General features: G+C 44.6%; 1 protein-coding gene across 1 annotated transcript in view; it reads right to left on the reverse strand.

Moving 5' to 3' along the window:
* The window catches only part of LOC145535706 (uncharacterized), a 54,494-nt gene that overhangs the window by 29,030 nt on the left and 2,874 nt on the right, over nt 1-22,590 (reverse strand). Inside the window, 1 exon segment of the mRNA XM_081564077.1 lies at nt 251-376. Within this exon segment, the coding sequence (XP_081420203.1) occupies nt 251-376 (126 nt within the window).

Raw genomic sequence — 22,590 nt, forward strand, 5'->3', positions numbered from 1 at the left:
AATTCTGAACCAGGTGTCGTCAACACAGAATTAAAAGCAGAGAAGGAAAACTAATGTCTGCCACTTGCAGTTTATTTTCTCCTGCCGCTCTGGGACTTCTGTGCTTCCTACCTGTTACCCTCTCAGACCCTATTTCTACTTAGGTCACATTTAGAAATAGTGGGGGTTAGGACATCCACATATTTTCTTGGATGGACACAATTTTACTCATAACAGGGTCCTCATACATTCACAGGGTAGCTGCACATACCCAGTGAGAGGAGGTGGCTGTAGTTTTCAGCATCACGTCCTGGTACAGGATCCTGTGAGCAGAGTCCAGGTGCTGCCACTCCTCTCTGCTGAAGTCCGCGGTCATGTCCTCAAAGGACACTGACACCTGTAAACACAGCCCCATTGGGGGTGACCAGGTCAGCGCAGGGGGATCAGGGGAAGATAAGAAATTGCTTTTAGTGAGTTGTATCGTAATACCTCATGGGCTATGATTTTTCTATTGTCACTCTGCTTATTTGACTTATATGCAGAATACGTCATGAGAAATGCTGGGCTGGAGGAAGCACAAGCTGGAATCAAGATTGCCGGGAGAAATATCAATAACCTCAGATACGCAGATGACACCACCCTTATGGCAGAAAGTGAAGAAGAACTAAAGAGCCTCTTGATGAAAGTGAAAGAGGAGAGTGAAAAAGTTGGTTTAAACTCAACATTCAGAAAACTAAGATCATGGCATCCGGTCCCATCACTTGATGGCAACTAGATGGGGAAACAGTGGAAACGGTGACATACTTTATTATTTTGGGCTTCAAAATCACTGCAGATGGTGACTGCAGCCGTGAAATTAAAAGATGCTTACTCCTTGGAAGAAAAGTTCTGACCAACCTAGACAGCATAGACATCACTTTGTCCACAAAGGTCCGTCTAGTCAAAGCTAAGGTTTTTCCGGTGGTCATGGATGGATGTGAGAGTTGGACTATCAAGAACACTGAGTGCCAAAGAATTGATGCTTTTGAACTGTGGTGCTGGAGAAGACTCTTGAGAGTCCCTTAGACTGCAAGGAGATCCAACCCGTCCATCCTAAAGGAGATCAGTCCTGGGTGTTCTTTGGAAGGACTGATGTTGAAGCTGAAATTCCAATACATTGGCCACCTGATGCGAAGAGCTGACTCATTTGAAAAGACCCTGATGCTGGGAAGGATTGAGGGCAGGAGGAGAAGGGGACGACAGAGGATGAGATGGTTGGATGGCATCACTGACTCAATGGACATGGGTTTGGGTAGACTCCGGCAGTTGGTGATGGACAGGGAGGCCTGGCGTGCTGCGGTTCACAGGGTCACAAAGAGTCAGACACAACTGAGTGACTGAATTGAACTGAACACATAATGTATAGAATAAAAATATCTAGTCATAAATTTCTGCCATCTATTGTACGTAGCAGTCTTTCATTTAAAAAATAATAATTTTCATTAGTTATCTATTTTATACATAGTATACACAGTATACCTGATTCAGTATGCTATACAGCAGAAACCAACACAGCAGTGCAAAGCAACTATACTCCAATAATAAATAAATAAATAATGTGATTGAAAGGGGAAAAATAATGTTGTCCAGGATTTGAAGTTTATTCTATTGTGTTGCTCACGTTAAAGGGGAATTTGTGTTTTATTCTGTTTTGAAGGAGGCATGTACACTGTATAAAAATTTATTTACTGATTTATCATTGGCTGTGGTGGGGTCTTTGTTCCTGTGCATGGGCTTTCTCTAGTTGTGGCAAGCGGGGGCTACCATCCAGGTGCAATGTGAGCGCGTCTCATTGCAGTGGCCTCTCTTGTTGCAGAGCACAGTCTCTGGAGTACACGGGCTTCAGCGGCTGGTGTGCATGGGCTCTGAGGTGGGCTCCTGGGTTCTAAAGTGCAGCCTCAGTAGTTTTAGTGCACAGGGTCACTTGAACGGGAGGCCTTTGTCTTGACAAGTGGACTCTTAACTGTTGGACCACCAGGAAAGCCCAGCATCAACCCTTTTTTCTCAATTTACATAGCTCCCACTACTGCTGCTTTCATTTAGTCTTCAAAAATACAGGCATTTTCTCCTGATGCCTTTTTTCTGAGTCAATTTTCACTTAATTCCCTAGTTGTCAGAAAATGTTCAGTTCAGTTCAGTCGCTCAGTCGTGCCCAACTCTTTTGTGACCCCATGGACTGCAGCACACCAGGCTTCCCTGTCCATCACCAACTCCTGAAATTTGCTCAAAGTCATGTCCATCGAGTCAGTAGTACGATCTAACCATCTCATCCTCTGTTGGCCCCTTCTCCTTCTGCCATCAATCTTTCCCAGCATTAGGGTCTTTCCCAGTGAGTCAGTTCTCTGCAGCAGGTGGTGAAAGTATTGGAGTTTCAGCTTCAGCATCAGTCCTTCCAATGAATAGTCAGGACTGATTTCCTTTCGGATGGACTGGTTGGATCTCCTTGCGGTCCAAGGGACCTCAAGAGCCTTCTCCAACACCGCAGTTCTAAAGCATCATTTCTTCGGTGCTCTGCTTTCTTTATAGTCCCAACTCTCACATCCGTCCATGACTACTGGAAAAACCATAGCTTTGACTAGATGGACCTTTGTAGGCAAAGTAATGTCTCTGCTTTTCAATATGCTGTCTAGGTTTGTCATAGCTTTTCTTCCAAGGAGCAAGTGTCTTTTAATTTCATGGCTTCAGTCACCATCTGCAGTGATTTTGGAGCACAATAAAATAAAGCCTCTCACTGTTTCCATTGTTTCCCCATCTATTTGCCTTGACGTAATGGGACTGGATGCCATGGTTTTAGCTTTCTGAATGTTGAATTTTAAGCCAGCTTTTTCACTCCCCTCTTTCACTTTTATCAAGAGGCTCTTTAGTTCTTCACTTTCTGCCATAAGGCTAGTGTCATCTGCCTATCTGAGGTTATTGATATTTCTCCCAGCATTGTCGGTTTCAGCTTGTGCTTCATCCAGTCCAGCATTTCTCATGATGTACTCTGCATATAAGTTAAAGAAGCAGGGTGATATTATACAGCCTTGTCGTAGTCCTTTCGCGATTTGGGACCAGTCTGTTGTTCCATGTCCAGTTCTAACTGTTGCTGCTTGACCTGCATACAGATGTCTCAGGAGGCACATTAGGTGGTCTGGTATCCCAATCTCTTGAAGAATTTTCCGCAGTTTGTTGTGATCCACACAGTCAAAGGCTTTGATGTTGTCAATAAAGCAGAAGTAGATATTTTTCTGGAACTCTCTTGCTTTCTCAATGATCCAGTGGTTGTTGACAAGTTGATCTCTGGTTCCTCTGCCTTTTCTAAAACCAGCTTGAACATCTCGAAGTTCACGGCTCACGTACAGTTGAAGCCTGACTTGGAGAATTTTGAGCATTACTTTGCTAGTGCGTGAGATGAGTACAATTGTGCGGCAGTTTGAACACTCTTTGGCTTTGCCTTTCTTTGGGAACGGAATGACATCTGACCTTTTCCAGTCTTGTGGCGATTGCTGAGTTTTCCAAATGTGCTGGCATACTGAGTGAAGCACTTTCACAGCATCATCTTTTAGGATTTGAAATAGCTCAACCGGAAGTCTAAAACCTCCACTAGCTTTGTTCGTGATGATGCTTCCTAAGGCCCACTTGACTTCACTTTCCAGGATGTCTGACTCTAGGTGAGTGATCACATCATCGTGGTCATCTGGGTCACTAAGTCTTTTTCGTATAGTTCTTCTGTGTATTCTTGCCACTTCTTCTTAATAGCTTTTGCTTTCGTTAGGTCCCTAATATTTTTGTCCTTTATTGTGCTCAGCTTTGCATGAAATGTTCCCTTGGTAGCTCTAATTTTCTTGAAGAGATCTCTAGTCTTTCCCATGCTATTGCTTTCCTCTATTTCTTTGCATTGATCACTGAGGAAGGCTTTCTTTTCTCTCCTTGCTATTCTTTGCAATTGTGGATTCAAATGGGTATATCTTTCCTTTTCTCCTTTGCCTTTGGCATCTCTTCTTTTCTCAGCTATTTGTAAGGCCTCCTCAGATAACCGTGTTGCCCTTTTTACATTTCTTTTCCTTGGGAATGGTCTTGATCACTGCCTCCTGTACAATGTCATGAACCTCCATCCATAGTGTTTCAGGCACTCTGTCTATCAGATCTAATCCTTTGAATCTGTTTGTCACTTCCACTGTATAATCATAAGGAATTTGATTTAGGTCATAACCGAATGGTCTAGTGGTTTTCCCTACTTTCTTCAATTTAAGTCTGAATTTGGCAATCAGCAGTTTTGATCTCAGTCACAGTCAGCTCCCAGTCTTATCTTTGCTGACCGTGTAGAGCTTCTCCATCCTTGGCTGCAAAGAATATAATCAATCTAATTTCTGTATTGACCATCTGGTGATATCCATGTGGAGTCATCTCTTGTTTTGTTGGAAGAGGGTGTTTGCTATGATGAGTGTGTTCTCTTGGCAAAACTCTATTAGCCTTTGCCCTGCTTCATTTTGTACTCCAAGGCCAAATTTGCCTGTTACTCCAGGTATCTCTTGACTTCCTACTTTTGCATTCCAGTTCCCTATGATGAAAGGACATCTTTCTTGGGTGTTAGTTCTAGAAGGTCTTGTAGGTCTTCATAGAACTGTTCGACTTCAGCTTCTTCAGCATTACTGGTTCGTGACTAGACTTGGATTACTGTGATATTGAACGGTTGGCCTTTGAAACAAACAGGGATCATTCTGTTGCTTTTGAGATTGCACCCAAGTACTGCATTTCGGACACTTTTGTTGACTATGAAGCCCATGAACAGTTGGAAAACGTACTCTGTTCGATATCAACCCATGGTCTATCTAGAAGAATGTTTCAGGTGTCCCAAGAAAAGAATGCATATTCAGCCAAGGATGGGTGCCGTGTTCTCTAATATATGTCAAGTTGATTGAGTGTTGTTGAAATTTTATAACACTTTACTCATTTGTCTTCTACTTGATCAATCAATTATTTGTCAACTTTTTGGTGAAAACTGAAATGGAGATGTTAGAAATTTATACTTCTACGCAAAGGAACTAGAATACACAAAGCAGGGACTAGCATGGAGGATTTCTATTATGTAATGTTAAGACTTACCCTAAATCTACAATAATTCAGACAGTGTGTTACTGATGCAAGTAAGTACAGACACATATATTAATGAAACAGAATAGAGGTCCAGAAACAGATTTGCACACATATACACAACCAGTTTATGAAAAAAGTGACGAAGTACTTCAATGGGGAAAAGCAAAGCCTTTTTATTTATTTATTTATTTTGGGGGTTTTTTTTAATCAATTTATTTATTTTAGTTGGAGGCTAATTATTTACAATATTGTAGTAGTTTTTGCCATACATTGACATGAATCAGCCATGGGTTTACATGTGTTCCCCATCCTGAACCCCCCTCCCACCTCCCTCCCCATCCCATCCCTCTGGGTCATTCCATTGCCCCAGCCCTGAGCATTTGTCTCATGCATCGAACATGGAGTGGAGTTCTGTTTCACATATGATAATATACATGTTTCCATGCTATTGTCCTGGAACGTCCCACCCTCACCTTCTCCCTCAGAGTCCATAAGACTGTTCTATGCATCTGTGTCTCTTATTCTGTCTCGCATATAGGGTTATCGTTACCATCTTTCAAATTCCACATATATGCATTAGTATACTGTATTGGTGTTTTTCTTTCTGGCTTACTTCACTCTGTATAATGGGCTCCAGTTTCATCCATCTCAATAGAACCGATTCAAATGTATTTTTTTAATGGCTGAGTAATATTCCATTGTGTATATGTACCACAGCTTCCTTATCCAGTCTTCTGCTGATGGACATCTAGGTTGCTTCCATGTCCTGGCTATTGTAAACAGTGCTGTGATGAACATTGGGGTACATGTGTCTCTTTCAATTCTGGTTTCCTCGGTGTGTATGCCCAGCAGTGGGATTGCTGGGTCATATGGCAGTTCTATTCCCAGTTTTTTAAGGAATCTCCACACTGTTCTCCATAGTGGCTGTACTAGTTTGCATTCCCACCAACAGTGTAAGAGGGTTCCCTTTTCTCCACACCCTCTCCAGCATTTATTGCTTGTAGACTTTTGGATAGCAGCCATTCAGACTGGTGTGAAATGGTACCTCATTGTGGTTTTGATTTGCATTTCTCTGATAATGAGTGATGTTGAGCATCTTTTCATGTGTTTGTTAGCCATCTGTATGTCTTCTTTGGAGAAATATCTGTTTAGTTCTTTGGCCCATTTTTTGATTGGGTCGTTTATTTTTCTGGAATTCAGCTGCAGGAGTTGCTTGTATATTTTTGAGACTAATTGTTTGTCTGTTGCTTCGTTTGCTATTATTTTCTCCCATTCTGAAGGCTGTCTTTTCACTTTGCTTATAGTTTCCTTTGTTGTGCAAAAGCTTTTAATTTTAATTAGGTCCCATTTGTTTATTTTTGCTTTTATTTCCAATATTCTGGGAGGTGGGTCATGGAGGATCCTGTTGTGATTTATGTCGGAGAGTGTTTTGCCTATGTTTTCCTCCAGGAGTTTTATAGTTTCTGGTCCTACGTTTAGATCTTTAATCCATTTTGAGTTTATTTTTGTGTATGGTGTTAGGAAGTTTTCTAGTTTCATTCTTTTACAAGTGGTTGACCAGTTTTCCCAGCACCACTTGGTAAAGACATTGTCTTTTCTCCATTGTATATTCTTGCCTCCTTTGTCTAAGATAAGGTGTCCATAGGTGCGTGGGTTTATCTCTGGGCTTTCTATTTTGTTCCATTGATCTATATTTCTATCTTTGTGCCAGTACCATACTGTCTTGATGGCTGTGGCTTTGTAGTAGAGCCTGAAGTCAGGCAGGTTGATTCCTCCAGTTCCATTCTTCTTTCTCAAGATTGCTTTGGCTATTCGAGGTTTCTTATATTTCCAGACAAATTGTGAAATGATTTGCTCTAGCTCTGTGGAAAGCCTTTTTAAAAAAGTGTGCTGGAACAAGTAGATAAACACTTTGGAAGAGAACACAAACCGTGATCCACACTGCACACCATACACAAAAATTAACTTTAGTGTTCACACCACACACACAAACACACAGACACACAAACTAACTCTGTGAGGTGATGAGTGTGCTGACGAACTTGATTGTGCTATGAAAACGGACATACAGATCAACAGGACAGATGAGAAAATCTAGAAATAAACCCACACATTGATGGTCAATTGCTTTATACCAAAGGAGCCAAGAAAATGAAAAGGGAAGGTCAGTCTCTTCAATTACTGGTCCGGGAAAACTGAACAGCCACATGCAATAGAATGAAACTGGAGCACTCTCTTCAGCACACATCAAAGTGAACTCAAAATGGTTAAAGACTTGACCTTAAGACCTGAAACCATACAACTTCTGTTGAAATCATAGGTGGTAAGCTCCTTGAAATAACGCATGGAGATAAATTCTTGGACTTGACACCAAAATCAAAGGCAACAAAAACAAAAATAAACAAGTGGGAATATACCAAACTGAAAAGTTTATGCATAGCAAGTCAAACCTTCCACAAAATGACAAGGTAGCATACTGAATGGGAAAAATTATTTGCAAATTGTATGTCTGATAAGCGGTTAATATCCAAAATATGTGGGGCTTCCCTGATGGTTCAGATGATAAAAGAATCTGCCCACAATGCAGGACACCCTGCTTAGATCCCTGGGTCGGGAAGATCCCCTGGAGAAGGAAATGGATTTAAGGAAATAGAATTCAAATCCATAGATGTAAAATCTGTGGATTGGGTTGACAACACTTCAACACAGCAAGAGAGATAACCAGACATTATGTGCCATCTGGAGGGATGAATTAACACGCATTCAGTACCATTTCTGAAGTACTTGTGCCTAAAAATCGAATCTGTATCGATCAAGCCTCTAAAATTATCAGTCCATATTAACATAGGGACATGGGAACTATGAACTAACATCACAAGAATGCAATTAGAAAATTCCAAAAGGTGGAACATAGTTCAGGGCAAATGGCCCAGTTGCTTCCACAAGAATGTAACTGGAGTAGAGACCATTACCTCAGTTCCAGATTAAAAGGGACTTCAGAGATTATTGAGGGAGAATTCTCCACAAATCTCAATTTCTGTATATCTTTCAAGCAGACCCAAGATTGCCTTTTTTCCAAACTATATTTTCAAAGATATTTATATAGTGAACAGCCTTAGAAGATAGAGTCACCCTCTCTCGAGCAAAGGGCAGGTTATACTAGAAATTATGCCCAAGACATTTCTTCCTCAAGGCAAGATTCAGGGAGGCTTACCACCCTTTATGAAAGACTCCATCGATGCCCATAAGCTAGGGGTGCTTCTCCTATGATGCAACCTAGCGCACATGCAGGTAGCATCTGGCCTCTGCATTACCCTGTGGGAACTGAAGTCTGGGGAACTGGTGAGAATGTTCATACTCTGGCCACCACTAACGCTATGAGTATTCAAATCGTTTGACTCTGACCCAGGAGTCTCATGTCTGCTCTCAGCAGCCATAACACCGTGGCCAGCTAACTTGTTAGCTTGCATGTAGGATAAAATCTTAGATCCTGTACAGTTCTTGGAAGTTTTGGTGATTAGGATGTGCTGTGCACAGATATGTGGCTTTCTGGAAAAGGAAATAGAAGGGACTCATGAACATCCCTGCCCCAGAGATGTCCACCTCCTAGTCTCTGGAACATGTGGATATGTTATACTACACAGCAAAGGGGGAATTAAGGCTGCAGATGGAATTAAGGTTGCCAATCAACTGCCCTTAAAACAAGGATACTATTTTGGCCTTTCTGGGTGGGGCCAGTGTAAAGAGTCCTTAGAAGTGTAGGAGTGAGGTAGACGAGAAGGCTAGAGTAATGTATGAGAATATCCAACCCGCTGTTGCTGGTGTTAAGGATGACGTGAACCATATCAAGGAATATGTGTGACCTCGAAAAGCTAGAAAGAGCAAAGCAATTGATTCTCCCCTTGAGCCTTCAGGAAAGAATCCATCTGGGTTTCCCTGGTTCGTCAGTCAGGAATCGGCTTGCCAATGCAGGAGACGAGGTTCGATCCCTTATCTGGGAATATCCCACCTGCTACGGATCAACTAAGTCCATGTACCACAACTACTGAGCCGACGCTCTAGAGCCTGGGAACCACAAATACTGAGCCCATGTGCTGCAACTACAGAAGCCCACACACCTAGAGCCTGTGCTCTGCAACAAAAGAAGCCTCCACAGTAAGTCCTCACACAGCAACAAAGAGTCGCCCCCGCTCACTGCTACTAGAGAAAAGCCCACGCACCAACGAAGATCCAGCACAGAAAAAATTAACAAAAATAATAACAAAGAACAAAACGAACCCATACCTGCCAACATCCTGACCTTGGCCCAGTGGGAGCCATTTAAGACTTCAGAACAACAAGATTAAAAATTTCTCTTGTTTTAAGCCACTGAGTTTATGGCAGTTTGTTACAGGAATGATAGAAAAGTGACAGAGGCAAATTAAGGAGATTTGAGAGAAGTCCCTGGAATCAGTAGTGGGAAAATGTTGATCAAATTGTATGGTCAATAAATGGTCCTCCACTTTACTGCCAGTCGGTGAGGAGGAATTGGAGAAGTTATTGCACATGAAGTACCATGTAGTAGGTTTAGACAGCTGCCTCAATAGTGTTACGTATGGTTGGTCTTAATTCTTCTAGGTGGGGGACTTCCTCACCAAACTGTGATCAGTCTCAAGTGTAACTTATAGTACACACTCTCAAGCCTCTAATTGTAACAACTCGTTCAGGCATACCTCAGAGATATTGTGGGTATTCCAGACCACCACAATGAAGTGAGTATCACAATAAAGTGAGACACAAATTTTTGGTTTCCCAGTGCATATTCCAAAAGTTACCTTTAAATCATACTGTAGTCTTTAAGTGTTCAACAGCATTGTATCTTAAAAAGCAATGTAAGTTAATTAATTAAGAAATATTTTATTCTTAAAGGGCTTCTCAGGTGGCACAGTGGTAAAGAATCTGCCTGCCAGCAGAGGAGATGCAAGAGACAGTGGGTCAATCCCTGGGTCAGGAAGACCCCCTGGAGTAGGAAATGGCAACCCATTCCAGTATTCTTGCCTGGAAAATCCCATGGACAGAGGAGCCTTGAGGGCTACAGTTCATGGTGTTGCAAAGAGTCAAACACTACTGAGCACAGAACAGCACTGAGGCCTAAAAGATGCTAACCATCATCTGAGTCTTCGGTGAGTCGCAGTCATTTTGCTAACGGAGAGTCTTGCCTTGATGTTGATGGGTACCACCTTGACTAAGATGGTGGTTGCTGGGGTGACTGTGGCATTTCTTAAAATAAGACAGAAATGAAATTTGCCTCACTATCTCTTCCTTTCACGAACAGCTTCTCTGCAGCATCTGATGCTGTTTGATATAGCATTTTACCCACAGCAGAACTTTTATCAAAATGTGAGTCAATCCTTTCAAATTCTGTTTTATCAACTAAGTTGATGTCATATACAGCAATCTTCATGGCATCTTCACCTGTAGTCGAGTTTATTTCAAAAAACTTTTTTTTTTTTTTGCTCACACGTAAGAAGCGGCTGTTCATCTATTCAAGCTTCACGATGAGATTGCAGCACTTAAGTCACATCTTCAGGCTCTACTTCAAATTCTAATTCTCTTGCTATTTCTCACATCGGCAGTTACTTCCTTCAGTGAAGTCCTGAAACCCTCAATATCATCCATGAGAGTTGAACCCACTTCTTCCAAACTCCTGTTAATGTCAATATTTTGACATCCTCCCATGAGTCATGAATGTTCTTAATGGCATCTAGAATGGTGAAACCTTTTCAGAATATTTTCAATTGCCCTTGCCCAGATCTACATGAGGAATCACTACCTATGGCAGCTAAAGCATTATGAAATGTATTTCTTAAATAATAAGGCTTAAGCTGAAATTACTCCTTGATCCATGAGTTGTAGAATGAATAGGGTGGTAGCAGGTATGAGAACAATATTCATCTCATTGTACATCTCCATTAGAGCTTTTGGGTGACTGGTCCATTGCCAGAGAGCAGTAATATTTTGAAAGCAATCTTTTTATTTTTCTGAGCAATATGTCTCAAGAACAGGCTTAAAATATTCAGTAAACCATGCAGTAAACAGATGTGCTGTCATCCAGGCTTTGTTGTTCCACTGACAGAGGATAGGTAGAGTGAAAGTGAAAATGTGAGTCTGTCAGTCGTGTCTGACTCTGTGGCCACATGGACTGTAGCCCACCAGGCTCCTCTGTCCACGGAATTCTCCCAGGCAAGAAGACTGGAGTAGGTTGCCATTCCCTTCTCCAGGAGATCTTCCCTACCCAGGCATCGAACCCAGGTCTCCTTCACTCTAGCCAGATTCTTTACTGTCTGAGCCACCAGGGAAGCCCACTTCCAAAGGACAGGTAGAATACATTTAGCCTAATTCTTAGGAGCGCTAGGATTTTCAGAATGCTCAGTGAACATTGGCTTCTTTCTTAAAGTTACCAGCTGCATTAGCCCCTAAAAGAGAGCCAGCTTGTTCTTAGAAACTTTCAAGTCAGGCCTTGCATTCTCGCTGACTATGAAAAGTCCTAGATGACATCTTCTTCTGATATAAAGCTATTTGACTACACTGGAAATTTGTTGTTTGGTGTAGCCACTTTTATTAGTTATTGTAACTAGATCTTCTGGATAAGTTGCTGCAGCTTCTACGTTAGCACTTGCGACTTCAACTTGCACTTTTATGTTCCAGAGACAGCTTTCATTAACCCTCATGATCCAGCCTCTGCTAGATTCAGACTTTTCCTTTGCAGCTTCATTCAACTCTCTCAGGCTTCACAAAGGAGAAGAGTTACAGCTTTGCTCTGAGTAAAGCTTTGGCTTAAGGGCATGTTGTGGCTGGTTTGATCTTCTGTGCAAAGGTGAAAACCTTCTCTCCATATCAGCAGTGAAGGAAAGTTGCATGGCTCGAGGTAGGCTGGAGTTAAAACTCCCCTCCAGGTCCTCCCCACCATTCTAGGCAAAAGAAAGAACTCTCTCACTCAAAGAAAAAATAGACATTAGGTTGATTACACCCAGCTCCAAGCTGGCCCAGCTTCTGGCCGATCTCCAGAACTCCTCGCCCCAGCCATTTAAGAGATAACTACTCCCAGCAACCTTGGAGAAGAACAGGCCCCCTTAAGACAGTAGCTTTCTACATACATGCCTATATATACTTACTCTTTTCTTAGATAAGTGCAGCAGCTCGCTAACCTGACTGCTGCCCCTTCTCACCTCATTAAAGGTGATCTGTTCCTGTAGAGTGTCAGTCTCATTCTTTTTCGGAACCTCGCCTACTCTAACTCCGTACCTTACATTTTTGATGCTGACACCCAGGAGGTTGAGGTTCCTTCTCCTTCTCCACGGCCAGCTCTTCGGAGCGTGGAAGACTGTCGAGCTCACTTTCCTGCCCGAGCTTTCAAGACCTCCTCGAGAGGACGCCTTGTGCCTTCGTGAGCGGTACAAGTCCTGTGTAAGGGCTTTATTGGTTTTCCACGTACCCCGAGGAATACTGCGCCCCTCTTCCTGTTTTCTCTACACTCTCTTTTTCTCGAGACCGATCAACTCCAGGAGAGAGGCCTTTTGCCATTTGACCGCTTTACATGCAACACTCCATTCAAGCCGGCCCCTAAATTACGGTAAGATCCAATCCGGACAGTTTTTCTAGAGGCGCCCTAAAACTTAGTCCTCTCCAGGTCCCGGGGTCCCCCGGCCTAGGGCCACTCTGTAGGCGACAGTAGGGGACGCTCCACCTAGACACAGAGCTCTCTTCTCATAACTCCTATTGCAACTATGGGTGACAACTCGAGCTCCCAGTAGGAGCCTCTACTTGCATTTCAATTATGGGATCTGGCAAATCTATCCTAAAGGATTCCCCTCTGGCCTGTGTTCTCAAAAATCTCAAGCCACTCTCTCTCACTGAACTCAAAGCTAACCGATTAAAACAACTCTGTATACAGATCTGGCCTCAATACCAATTAGACAACCAAGACTGCTGGCCTGAGTTCGGGACTTTTGCTTTCAATATTTTATCAGATCTCACTAACTTCCTCAAACGGAATGGCAAAGGGTCAGAGGTCCCATATGCCCAAGCCTTTTGAGCCCTTCGGAGCAGGCCCCCCTTATGCAAGAACTGCTCCACCCACGAGGTCCTTCTATGCACCTTGCCTCCCAAACAAAAGGGCTCTTCTTCTTCAACTAACCACTGGTCATGACCTTCTGCACCCCCAGAATTTGACCCAGCCGACGAGCCCCCTCCCTATCTGCCACCCCGCCAACCCTCTCCTTCCCCCTCATCCAATTCACCTACTACCCCAAAACCTCTCCTGACGCCCCCTCAACCCCGCCACCCCATCTCCGTGACCACCCCTCCCTTCTTGCCTCCCCTCCTGCCACACGGTCACGTACCCAACATATGTTTCCCCTGAGAGAGGTGGCAGGACCAGAGGGCCCCACACGAGTCCACGTGCCATTTTCATTGTCAGATATGAGCCAGATAGAAGAAAAGTTAGGATCATTTTATGAAAATCCTACCAGATACAGAAAACAATTCCTGAGACTCTCCCAGGCCTATAACCTCACATGGAGTGACATATATTATATCCTAAATGCCACTCTCACCCCAGATGAAAAAGACCGTATCTGGCAAGCAGCAAAAGCCCATGCCGATCACTTACATAACCAAGACCGGGATAGCCCAGTTGCTGATGAGGCGGTGCCTCAAACAGATCCCCACTGGACTTACCAGCCCAATGACCCAGGTATCAAGAGACTCAATCATACGATTACTTGCCTTCTAGAAGGAATGCAGAAAAATACTCATATCCATGTCAGTTATGATAAAGTCAGAGAAATCACCCAAGGGGCACACATAAATCCAGCCTTATTCTTAGCATGCCTCATAGAGGCAGTCCAAAAGTATTCCAACCTAGATATCACCACCCCTGCTGGGTTACTCTACCTTCATGTTCAATTCATCAGCCAGTCCACCCCTGACATTAGACACAAGCTTCGACAACTAGAGAAGGGCCCTGAGATCCCCCAAAGAGACCTTCTAGAAGTAGCCTTCAAAGTGTTCAATAATAGAGAGGAGGAAGCTAAGAGAGAAAAAGACCATGAGAGAAAAGCTAAATATGCCCTTTTGGCAGCAGCAATTAAGGGAAGAGATCAGCCCGGCCCAAGTCATCCCACACTGGGACTTAAGACCCCCCCCTCCAGACCCTGCTTCTGATGCAACCAGTCGGGACACTGGGCAAAGGCATGCCCAAACCCGTGACACCCCCCCCCCACAAAAGCACACCCAACCTGTGGTCAGTGGAGACACTAAAAGGTGGACTGTCCCCAGGGACGCCCTGACACCACTGGAGAGGTCCCCACCTCCCAGACCTGGAGAATGGAATGTCCACAGGGATGCCCTGGTGCCCCTGGGGAGATCCCCACTTCTCCCCAGAGCCCCAGCCCAACACTATGAGAGTTGTTCCAATGACGGGGCCTAGGTTGCAGCCCCCCAGCCCATGTCCCGGACATGAGCTCAGAACTTAGGGTAGACGGGGTAGTGGCCAGAAAAAAGACCTCCTTTATAGTAGACACTGGAGCCGCTTTCTCTCTCTTAACTTCCTACTCTGGCCCAACTGAAGACTCAGAACTCACAATCAAGGGGGTCTCTGGAGTTCCCTTAAGGCCAAAAAATCAGCCCTCCATTACTCTGTCAATTTGGAAAATTGACCCTCGTACACTCATTCCTCATAATGCTTAAGTGCGCAATGGCACTCCTAGGGAGAGATCTATTATCCAAATTGGGAGTCTTTATTACCATAACCCCCCTCGATACAGTCTCTATATTCTGCATGCAGATGGCACCTGGACCATCCCTATCCCTCACCCCTGACCTTCCCTTGGATCTACCTGCCTGAGACCCCCAAGTCTTGGATGCTGATCACCCATCCATAGCCAAACATCATCCCCCAGTCCACATTACCCTAAAAGACCCCTCGACTATAATCACCCAACAACAGTACTCTCTCACCCCAGAGGCCCACAAGGGACTTAAGCCTATCATAGGCCATCTTCTTCAGGCCTCTATCTTAATTCCTACCCATTCACCACACAACACCCCTATTCTGGCAGTAAGAAAGGGACCAAACTCTTGGAGACTGGTCCAGGACCTGAGAAAAATCAATGAGCCTATTACGCCAACATTCCAAGTAGTCCCTAACCTTTACACCCTTCTGTCTGCCATACCCCCAACTGCAACCCACTTCACAGTACTAGATCTCAAAGATGCCTTTTTCACCATCCCCCTCCATCCCCTCTCCCAACCCCTTTTCGCCTTCACCTGGCAAGACCCTGAGACTCACATGTCCCAACAACTAACATGGACAGTTCTCCCCCAGAGGTTCAGAGACAGCCCCCACTTTTTGGAAAAGGCTTTACAAAAGGAGCCACACTCGACCTAGCCCCAAGTTATCTCCTCCAATACGTAGATGACCTCCTCCTTTGTAGCCCAACCCAAAAACTCTGTCTCCAACATACTGCCAAGCTCCTTGAGGCCCTGGGGTCCTGGGGTTATCGGGTGTCCCAATCCAAGGCCCAAGTAGTACAGACAAACATCACCTACTTGGGGCTCTCCATATCCCACCAACAAAAAACTATTCCCCCAGATAGAATCTAGGCCTTAATTAACTTTTCACTTCCAAAAACAAAAAGAACTAACTCCTGTCTATCCTTGGCCTCCTAAACTTTTTCCATATCTGGATCCCTAATTTCTCCCTCATTGCAAAGCCGCTCTATGAGGCTACTAAAGGATGTCCAGATGAGCCCCTCTTTAACACCACCTCTCTGGCCAATCCTATTCGCCAGCTCACCCAGAACCTCTTCCGAGTGCCAACTCTCTACCTGCCAGATCACACCAGACCATTCTTTCTCTTTGCCCATTCCAACCAAGGGCAGGCCCTAGGACTTCTATGTCAGCAGGCCAGAGACACCTGGGCTCCCGTAGCCCATCTGTCAAAACAGCTTGACATGGTGGCCAAGGGGTGGCCTCCCTGCATACCGGCCATGGCTGCTATCGCAGCCCTCGTACGTGAAGCAAATAAACTCTCTTGACATGCCCCTTTAACAGTCTGTTCTCCACACACCTTCCGAGACTTACTATCACATCGGGCATTCCTCTCCCTTCCCCCTTCCAGGGTGCAAGTCCTACATGCCTTTCTCCTCAACCCTCGGCTCTCATTCTCCCCCTGCTCTCCCCTTAACCCCGTCAGCTTATTACCCACGTCCTCTACAACAGACCCTCTCCTACATAGCTGCAGCCTAACAGTAGATCTTACCCAAAACCCCTTTCAACATTTAACAGATCAGCCCATCTTAGACCCAGACACCTCACACTGGTTCGTTGATGGCGGCTCTCAAAAATCCCCACCCTTCGCAGCGGGATATGCCACCATCCAGAGGGACCTTTGCCACAATTACGAGACCCAGACAACTGAAGCTTCACCTCTGCCACCTCACACCACCTCCCAACAGGCAGAACTGATAGCTCTCACCAGAGCTTTGACTCTGACTAAATATCTAAGGGTTAACATCCACACAGACTCCAAATATGCCTGTAACCTACTTCACTCAAACATCCTAATATGGAGAGAGAGAGGTTTCCTAACCCAAAAGGGATTCCCCCATTATTAATTCAGACCTGATCCACAAACTTCTAGAAGCAGCACTCTTACCAAACAAAACCGCCATCCTCCCCTGTAGGGGACATCAAAAGAAAAGTCTCATATCAGCCTACAACAAAGCTGCAGACCAGAAGGCAAAAGAAATAGCCCTGTCCCATCCCTCCCTCCAGTCCCCTGTCATCTTAGCTCTGACTCCATCCGACCCTCCCACCACCAGAAAAATCCTCTCTTATCTACACTCACTCTTTCATCCCTCATCCAAGACACTCCAACAGTTCCTCCGTAACCACTTCCCCACATCCACTGCTGACCAACAATATTTAGATAACCTTAACCGCTCCTGTCAACCATGTCAACGTATTAATCCCAATTCCAACCTTAAACCCACCTCCTTTCCAACCCATCAAATGCGAGGCAGCCTCCCAGCACAGGTTTGGCAGATAGACTTGACTCATATGCCCCCGGTTTGGAGATTCAGATACCTCCTGGCCCTTGTGGACACCTTTTCAGGATGGGTAGAAGCATTTCCCACGACAAACAAAAGAGCCCACACCGTGGCCCAAATCCTCCTCACAGAAATTATCCCCAGGTTTGGCCTGCCTTCATCCCTACAGTCTGATAAGGGCCCAGAATTTACGTCCAAGGTCACCCAACAACTTGTCTAATTCTTACAGATACCCTGGAAATTTCACATTCCATATCATCCCCAGTCCTCAGGAAAGGTAGAGAGGATGAACAGAATAATCAAAGAAACTCGTACTAAATTAACCCTCGAGGTACATCTGGATTGGACTAAACTTTTGCCAACTGTTCTCCACAAAATGCGGGCTTTGCCCAGAAAGCCCTTGTGGCTGAGCCCCTTTGAGGTGATGTACGGAAGGCCCATGCTCCCTCCTGGACTCCCCCGTGAACCTCTTCCCATACCAAGCTTCCTACACTCCCCTCTGCTGGCGGAACTCCGCAATGCCCTCTCGAAATTCGTCAACCACAACCTGCTTGCCCCTGACCCCCAAGCCCCCTTGCCCCCTTTACAAATTGGGGACATGGTCTATCTGTCAGAAACTCCCCAGGGTGACCTAAACCCAAAGTGGCAGGGACCATTCAAAATCATCCTGCTTACCCCAACCGCAGCTAAACTCGAGAAGGTCACCTCCTGGGTACACCTCTCCTGCCTAAAACGGGTCACTTCTCATCCTGCGCTACCTGGACACTCTTCAACCTACAGCTGTTCTTGACCCAACAGCTCCAACCCTGATATAACAGAAACATGCCTAGGCAACAACCTGTACTTAACTCTTATCACGTTATTGAAATAGACAACCCACTTTGCCTGAGATGTCAGCCTTAGACAGGTTAGTACAACTTCAAGCCAAAAAAAAAAAAAAAAAAAAAAGAGGGCAAAAAGACCTTTTAATCTTAAAGCAGAAAACTGTGAGATCTCTGTCTGTCTGGATATATATGTATGTCTCAGTGCATGTCTTTGTCTCTGGATAACATTGCTGAGGTTAATTTATAAATGAGCTAAACAACAGTTCATGGTTTCTGAAAGAAAGTAAGATGCATGTGTTCAGTAAAAAGGTATAAGAAATGGAATTAAGAGAAAAAGGAAGTATGGCCTATAGATGGCTGTTCTATGAATGGATGAATACAGAAAGGGTAAAAAAGGTTTGTGGAAAGTGAAACCAAAAAAGTTCTATGTGTGGTACATTTTATTAAGAGAAAAAGAGGTATGGCTTACAGATGGCTGTTCTATGAATGGGCAAATAAAGTGATGAATACAGAAAGTGTAAAAACGGTTTGTGGCAAGTAGAAGAGAGTTTTGTGCATGACACAAGTTTCTTAAGACATTAAACTGCCTTTGCAAACAAACAAACAAACAAACACATGTTTCTATCACATTACCCACTGGAATCACCTCCTGGGAACACCTCCCTCACCTCAAATCTGATCCTGCACTGCCCTCCTTAACTGACCCCTATCAGGTCTCTCTCACAGGCCCACCTCCTTAAAAATTACCCGACGACAACCTCTGTCGACCATCTAAGAAGACACCGAATGACGTGGACACTCTTCAACCTACAGCTGTTCCTGACCCAACTACTACAAGACCTCTAGACCAGCGCCCCAACAGGAACCTCCTTCGAAGACCTGACCATGCTGGGGTCTCAACTGTGGCTTCAGGGAACCTTCTACAACCTGACTCCAGACGAAATTGATTTCTTTACTCTCATTCGCTACATCATTCTACATCCTAATGAACACTGTTCCTCCTCAGATTCAAACCACCACCAACTTGGGACCTTCTGACCCTCGCCCTGGCTGGCCTCTTCCTGTCTCTCTAACTATAACTGCACTCTTAATCTTAGCCCTTGCTATAGGCCTAATAACTATCTCCCCTCAGGACTGGTCACTTATCCTTCGTCTTTCCATTGGCATCGCCTATGTCGTTAGCTGTGTTCTACTCCTAGGGTACTATTTCCTCTGCACTGCCTAACTAACAGGACCATTACTCCTCTGTTCCTTATCTTTGATGCACTCCCCAGCCTTCTGGCTAGTCCCTGCCCCTGTTCAGACATTTATTCCCATGTTCATTCCTCATGTTATAATATGGCTCCAAGTCCATGTACCATGAACCTCGGGGGGGGGGAGGGGAGTCCAAACACCTACTCACTGTTAAAGTACAAAAGAGAGGAAGTTTCGTCAAAAGCCAAATGGAAAAAACATATGTTTCTATCCCATTACCCACTGGGGATACTCAGATAGGGGTGGGATACTAGATCAAAATCAGAAAAAAAAGAACAAGTTATAAAGAAATTAATTTCCCAGTTACAGGCGACCCCTGAGCCTTATAAATGCCTAGGCCTCCCTGTCCATCACCAACTCCCTGAGTCCACCCAAACCCATGTCCATCGAGTTGGTGATGCCATCCAGCCACCTCATCCTCTGTCGTCCCCCTCTCCTCCTGCCCTCAATCTTTCCCAGCATCAGGGTCCTTTCCAATGAGTCAGCTCTTCACATCAGGTGGCCAAAGTATTGGAGTTTCAGCTTCAACATCAGTCCTTCCAATGAACATCCAGGACTGATCTCCTTTAGGATTGACGGGTTGGATCTCCTTGCAGTCCAAGGGACTCTCAAGAGTCTTCTCCAACACCACAGTTCAAAAGCATCAATTCTTCGGCGCTCAGCTTTCTTTATAGTCCAACTCTCACATCCATACATGACCACCGGAAAACCCATAGCCTTTACTAGACGGACCTTTGTTGGCAAAGTAATGTCTCTGCTTTTTAATATGCTATCTAGGTTGGTCATAACCTCCTTTCCAAGGAGTAAGCGTCTTTTAATTTCATGGCTGCAGTCACCATCTGCAGTGATTTTTGAGCCCAGAAAAATAAAGTCAGCCACTGTTTCCACTGTTTCCCCATCTATCTGCCATGAAGTGATGGGACCGGATGCCATGATCTTAGTTTTCTGAATGGCGAGCTTTAAGCCAACTTTTTCACTCTCCATTTTCACTTTCCTCAAGAGACTCTTTAGTTCTTCTTCACTTTCTGCCATAAGGGTGGTATCATCTGCATATCTGAGGTTATTGATATTTTTCCAGGCAATCTTGATTCCAGCTTGTGCTTCCTCCAGCCCAGCGTTTCTCATCATGTACCCTGCATATAAGTTAAATAAGCAGGGTGACAATATACAGCCTTGACGTACTCCTTTTCCTATTTGGAACCAGTCTGTTGTTCCATGTCCAGTTCTAACGGTTGCTTCCTGACCTGCATACAGGTTCCTCAAGAGGCAGGTCAGGTGGTCTGGTATTCCCATCTCTTTCAGAATTGTCCACAGTTTATTGTGATCCACACGGTCAAAGGCTTTGGCGTAGCCCCCTTTTGGGTCAATTCTGGGCGCCCTGTCTGGAAAGGGATGGTTTTCTTCCTTGTCCCCTTCCTTCAGCTTCCCCTTGCAGTTTCCCTTCCCTCCCCTCCTTTGACTCATCTGTCTCGTTTTCAACCACAATGTGAGTTGATCAGCAAGGAACTAATCCCTTAGTAAGAAAATAGGCCAATTTCTCCCTTGAAGTAATAAAGAAGGGCCAAGTCTTCAGACGACATTCGTTAAGTAAGAAAGAGAATTATGATTCTTCAATTGACTAACCCTCAAGACTTTGCTATTGCAAGTGAAAAAATGGACAAATCAATAAAAAATACTCACCTTCATTTAAGCCACAGGGGGAACCTCTGGGTCTGTTTAACTACAAGGTACAGAGGTAGTTTCTGTCTTCAGGCATGGCTGGACGCAGCATTTTGTTCCCTGAGATTTGCCTTCTTGCTCCAACTCCCCCTCTGTCATTTGCCAGTCTGCATCCCCTACAGCCCGCAGACTGTCACTGGTTGGATGATATCACTACGGCTGGAGGAAAGCAGTGGTCCAATTGGGCAGGCCTGAGCCACAAGTCTATCCCTGGAATCAGACTTAAAGTCAACTCTGTCCTAATCATAATGGCCTAGAGAAAAGGAAAGGGGCAACTTTCCAGAGTGACAGCATATCAGTACCAAGAGAAGGAAAGTGGTTGCTGGGTTACAAAACCCATACATGTCCTCGACAGCGGTACAGACTTTTCATCAACTTCGAAATTATTTTCTAATGTTTTAAAGGAACCAGACTGGGAAAGATTATTTCCTTATCTAATGGAACGTGTATGCTCAGTCTCTCAGTCATGTTAGACTCTTTGCGAGCCCGTAGACTATAGACCACCAGGCTCCTCTGTCCACGGAATTTTCCAGGAAAGAATACTGGAGTGGGTTGCCATTTCCTTCTCCAAGGGATCTTCTGGACCCAGGGATTGAAACTGCATCTCTTGCATCTCCTGCATTAGCAGGCTGATTCTTTACCACTGTGCCACCTGGGAAGCCCATTAATGTAATAGAGCAAAGTAGTATTTTTCCAAGTAAAGAAAATACTTACGTCAGGGACTTCCCCAGTGGTCCAGTGGCTGAGACTCCACACTCCCAATGCAGGGGGCCCAGGTTCAATTCCTGGTGAGCCAACTAGATCCCACATGCGGCAACTATTAAATAAAAGCTTACGTGCTGCAACTGAGACCCACACACGTTAAAGAAGTGTCACAAGTAATACCCACAGTCACATGGTGGGAGCATACTGTTAAGAACAGGAACATATCATATCCTTACACAGATTCTCAACTTCTTCTGATTTCTTATTGTTTTGTGTTCAGTCACTCAGTTGTGTTCTACTCCTCAACACTATGGATTGTAGCCCACCAAGATCCTCTGTTCACGGGATTTCCCAGGCAAGAATACTGGATGGGTTGCCCTTTCCTACTCCAGGGGATCATCCTGAATCATGGATGGAACCCAAGTCTTCTGCATTGGCACATGGGTTCTTCACCGCTGAGCCACCAAGGGATGGGCTTACTCCTATTTACTGAATCTTTACTCAGTGAAGATGCACATTTAGTTTCTTTCAATTTTAACCCTGTGCCACTTCCCAGGTGGCACAGTGGTAAATCCAACTGCCAACGCAGGGGCCACAGACTCGATCCCTAGGTCAGGAAGATCCCCTGGAGAAGAAATGGCAACCCACTTGAGTATTCTTACCTGGAAAATTCCATGGATAGAGGAGCCTGGCAGGCTATAATCCATGGGGTTACGGAGAGTCGAACACAGCTGAGTGACTGAGGACACCTTATCTGCAGATAACCAGATCATGCATGTAGAAAGTACAATGTAATTCACAGAACTACTAAAACTATCAGCAAATCTGGTGAGATTGTAGGAAACACTATAGACATTGGAGGGAGCTAAATCCTTCCCCAAAGGCTTAACTAATTGTCCCTA

This window comes from Giraffa tippelskirchi, chromosome X, assembly GCF_054371585.1.
Source record: "Giraffa tippelskirchi isolate mGirTip1 chromosome X, T2T-mGirTip1v1.2.pri, whole genome shotgun sequence".
Lineage (NCBI taxonomy): Eukaryota > Metazoa > Chordata > Mammalia > Artiodactyla > Giraffidae > Giraffa > Giraffa tippelskirchi.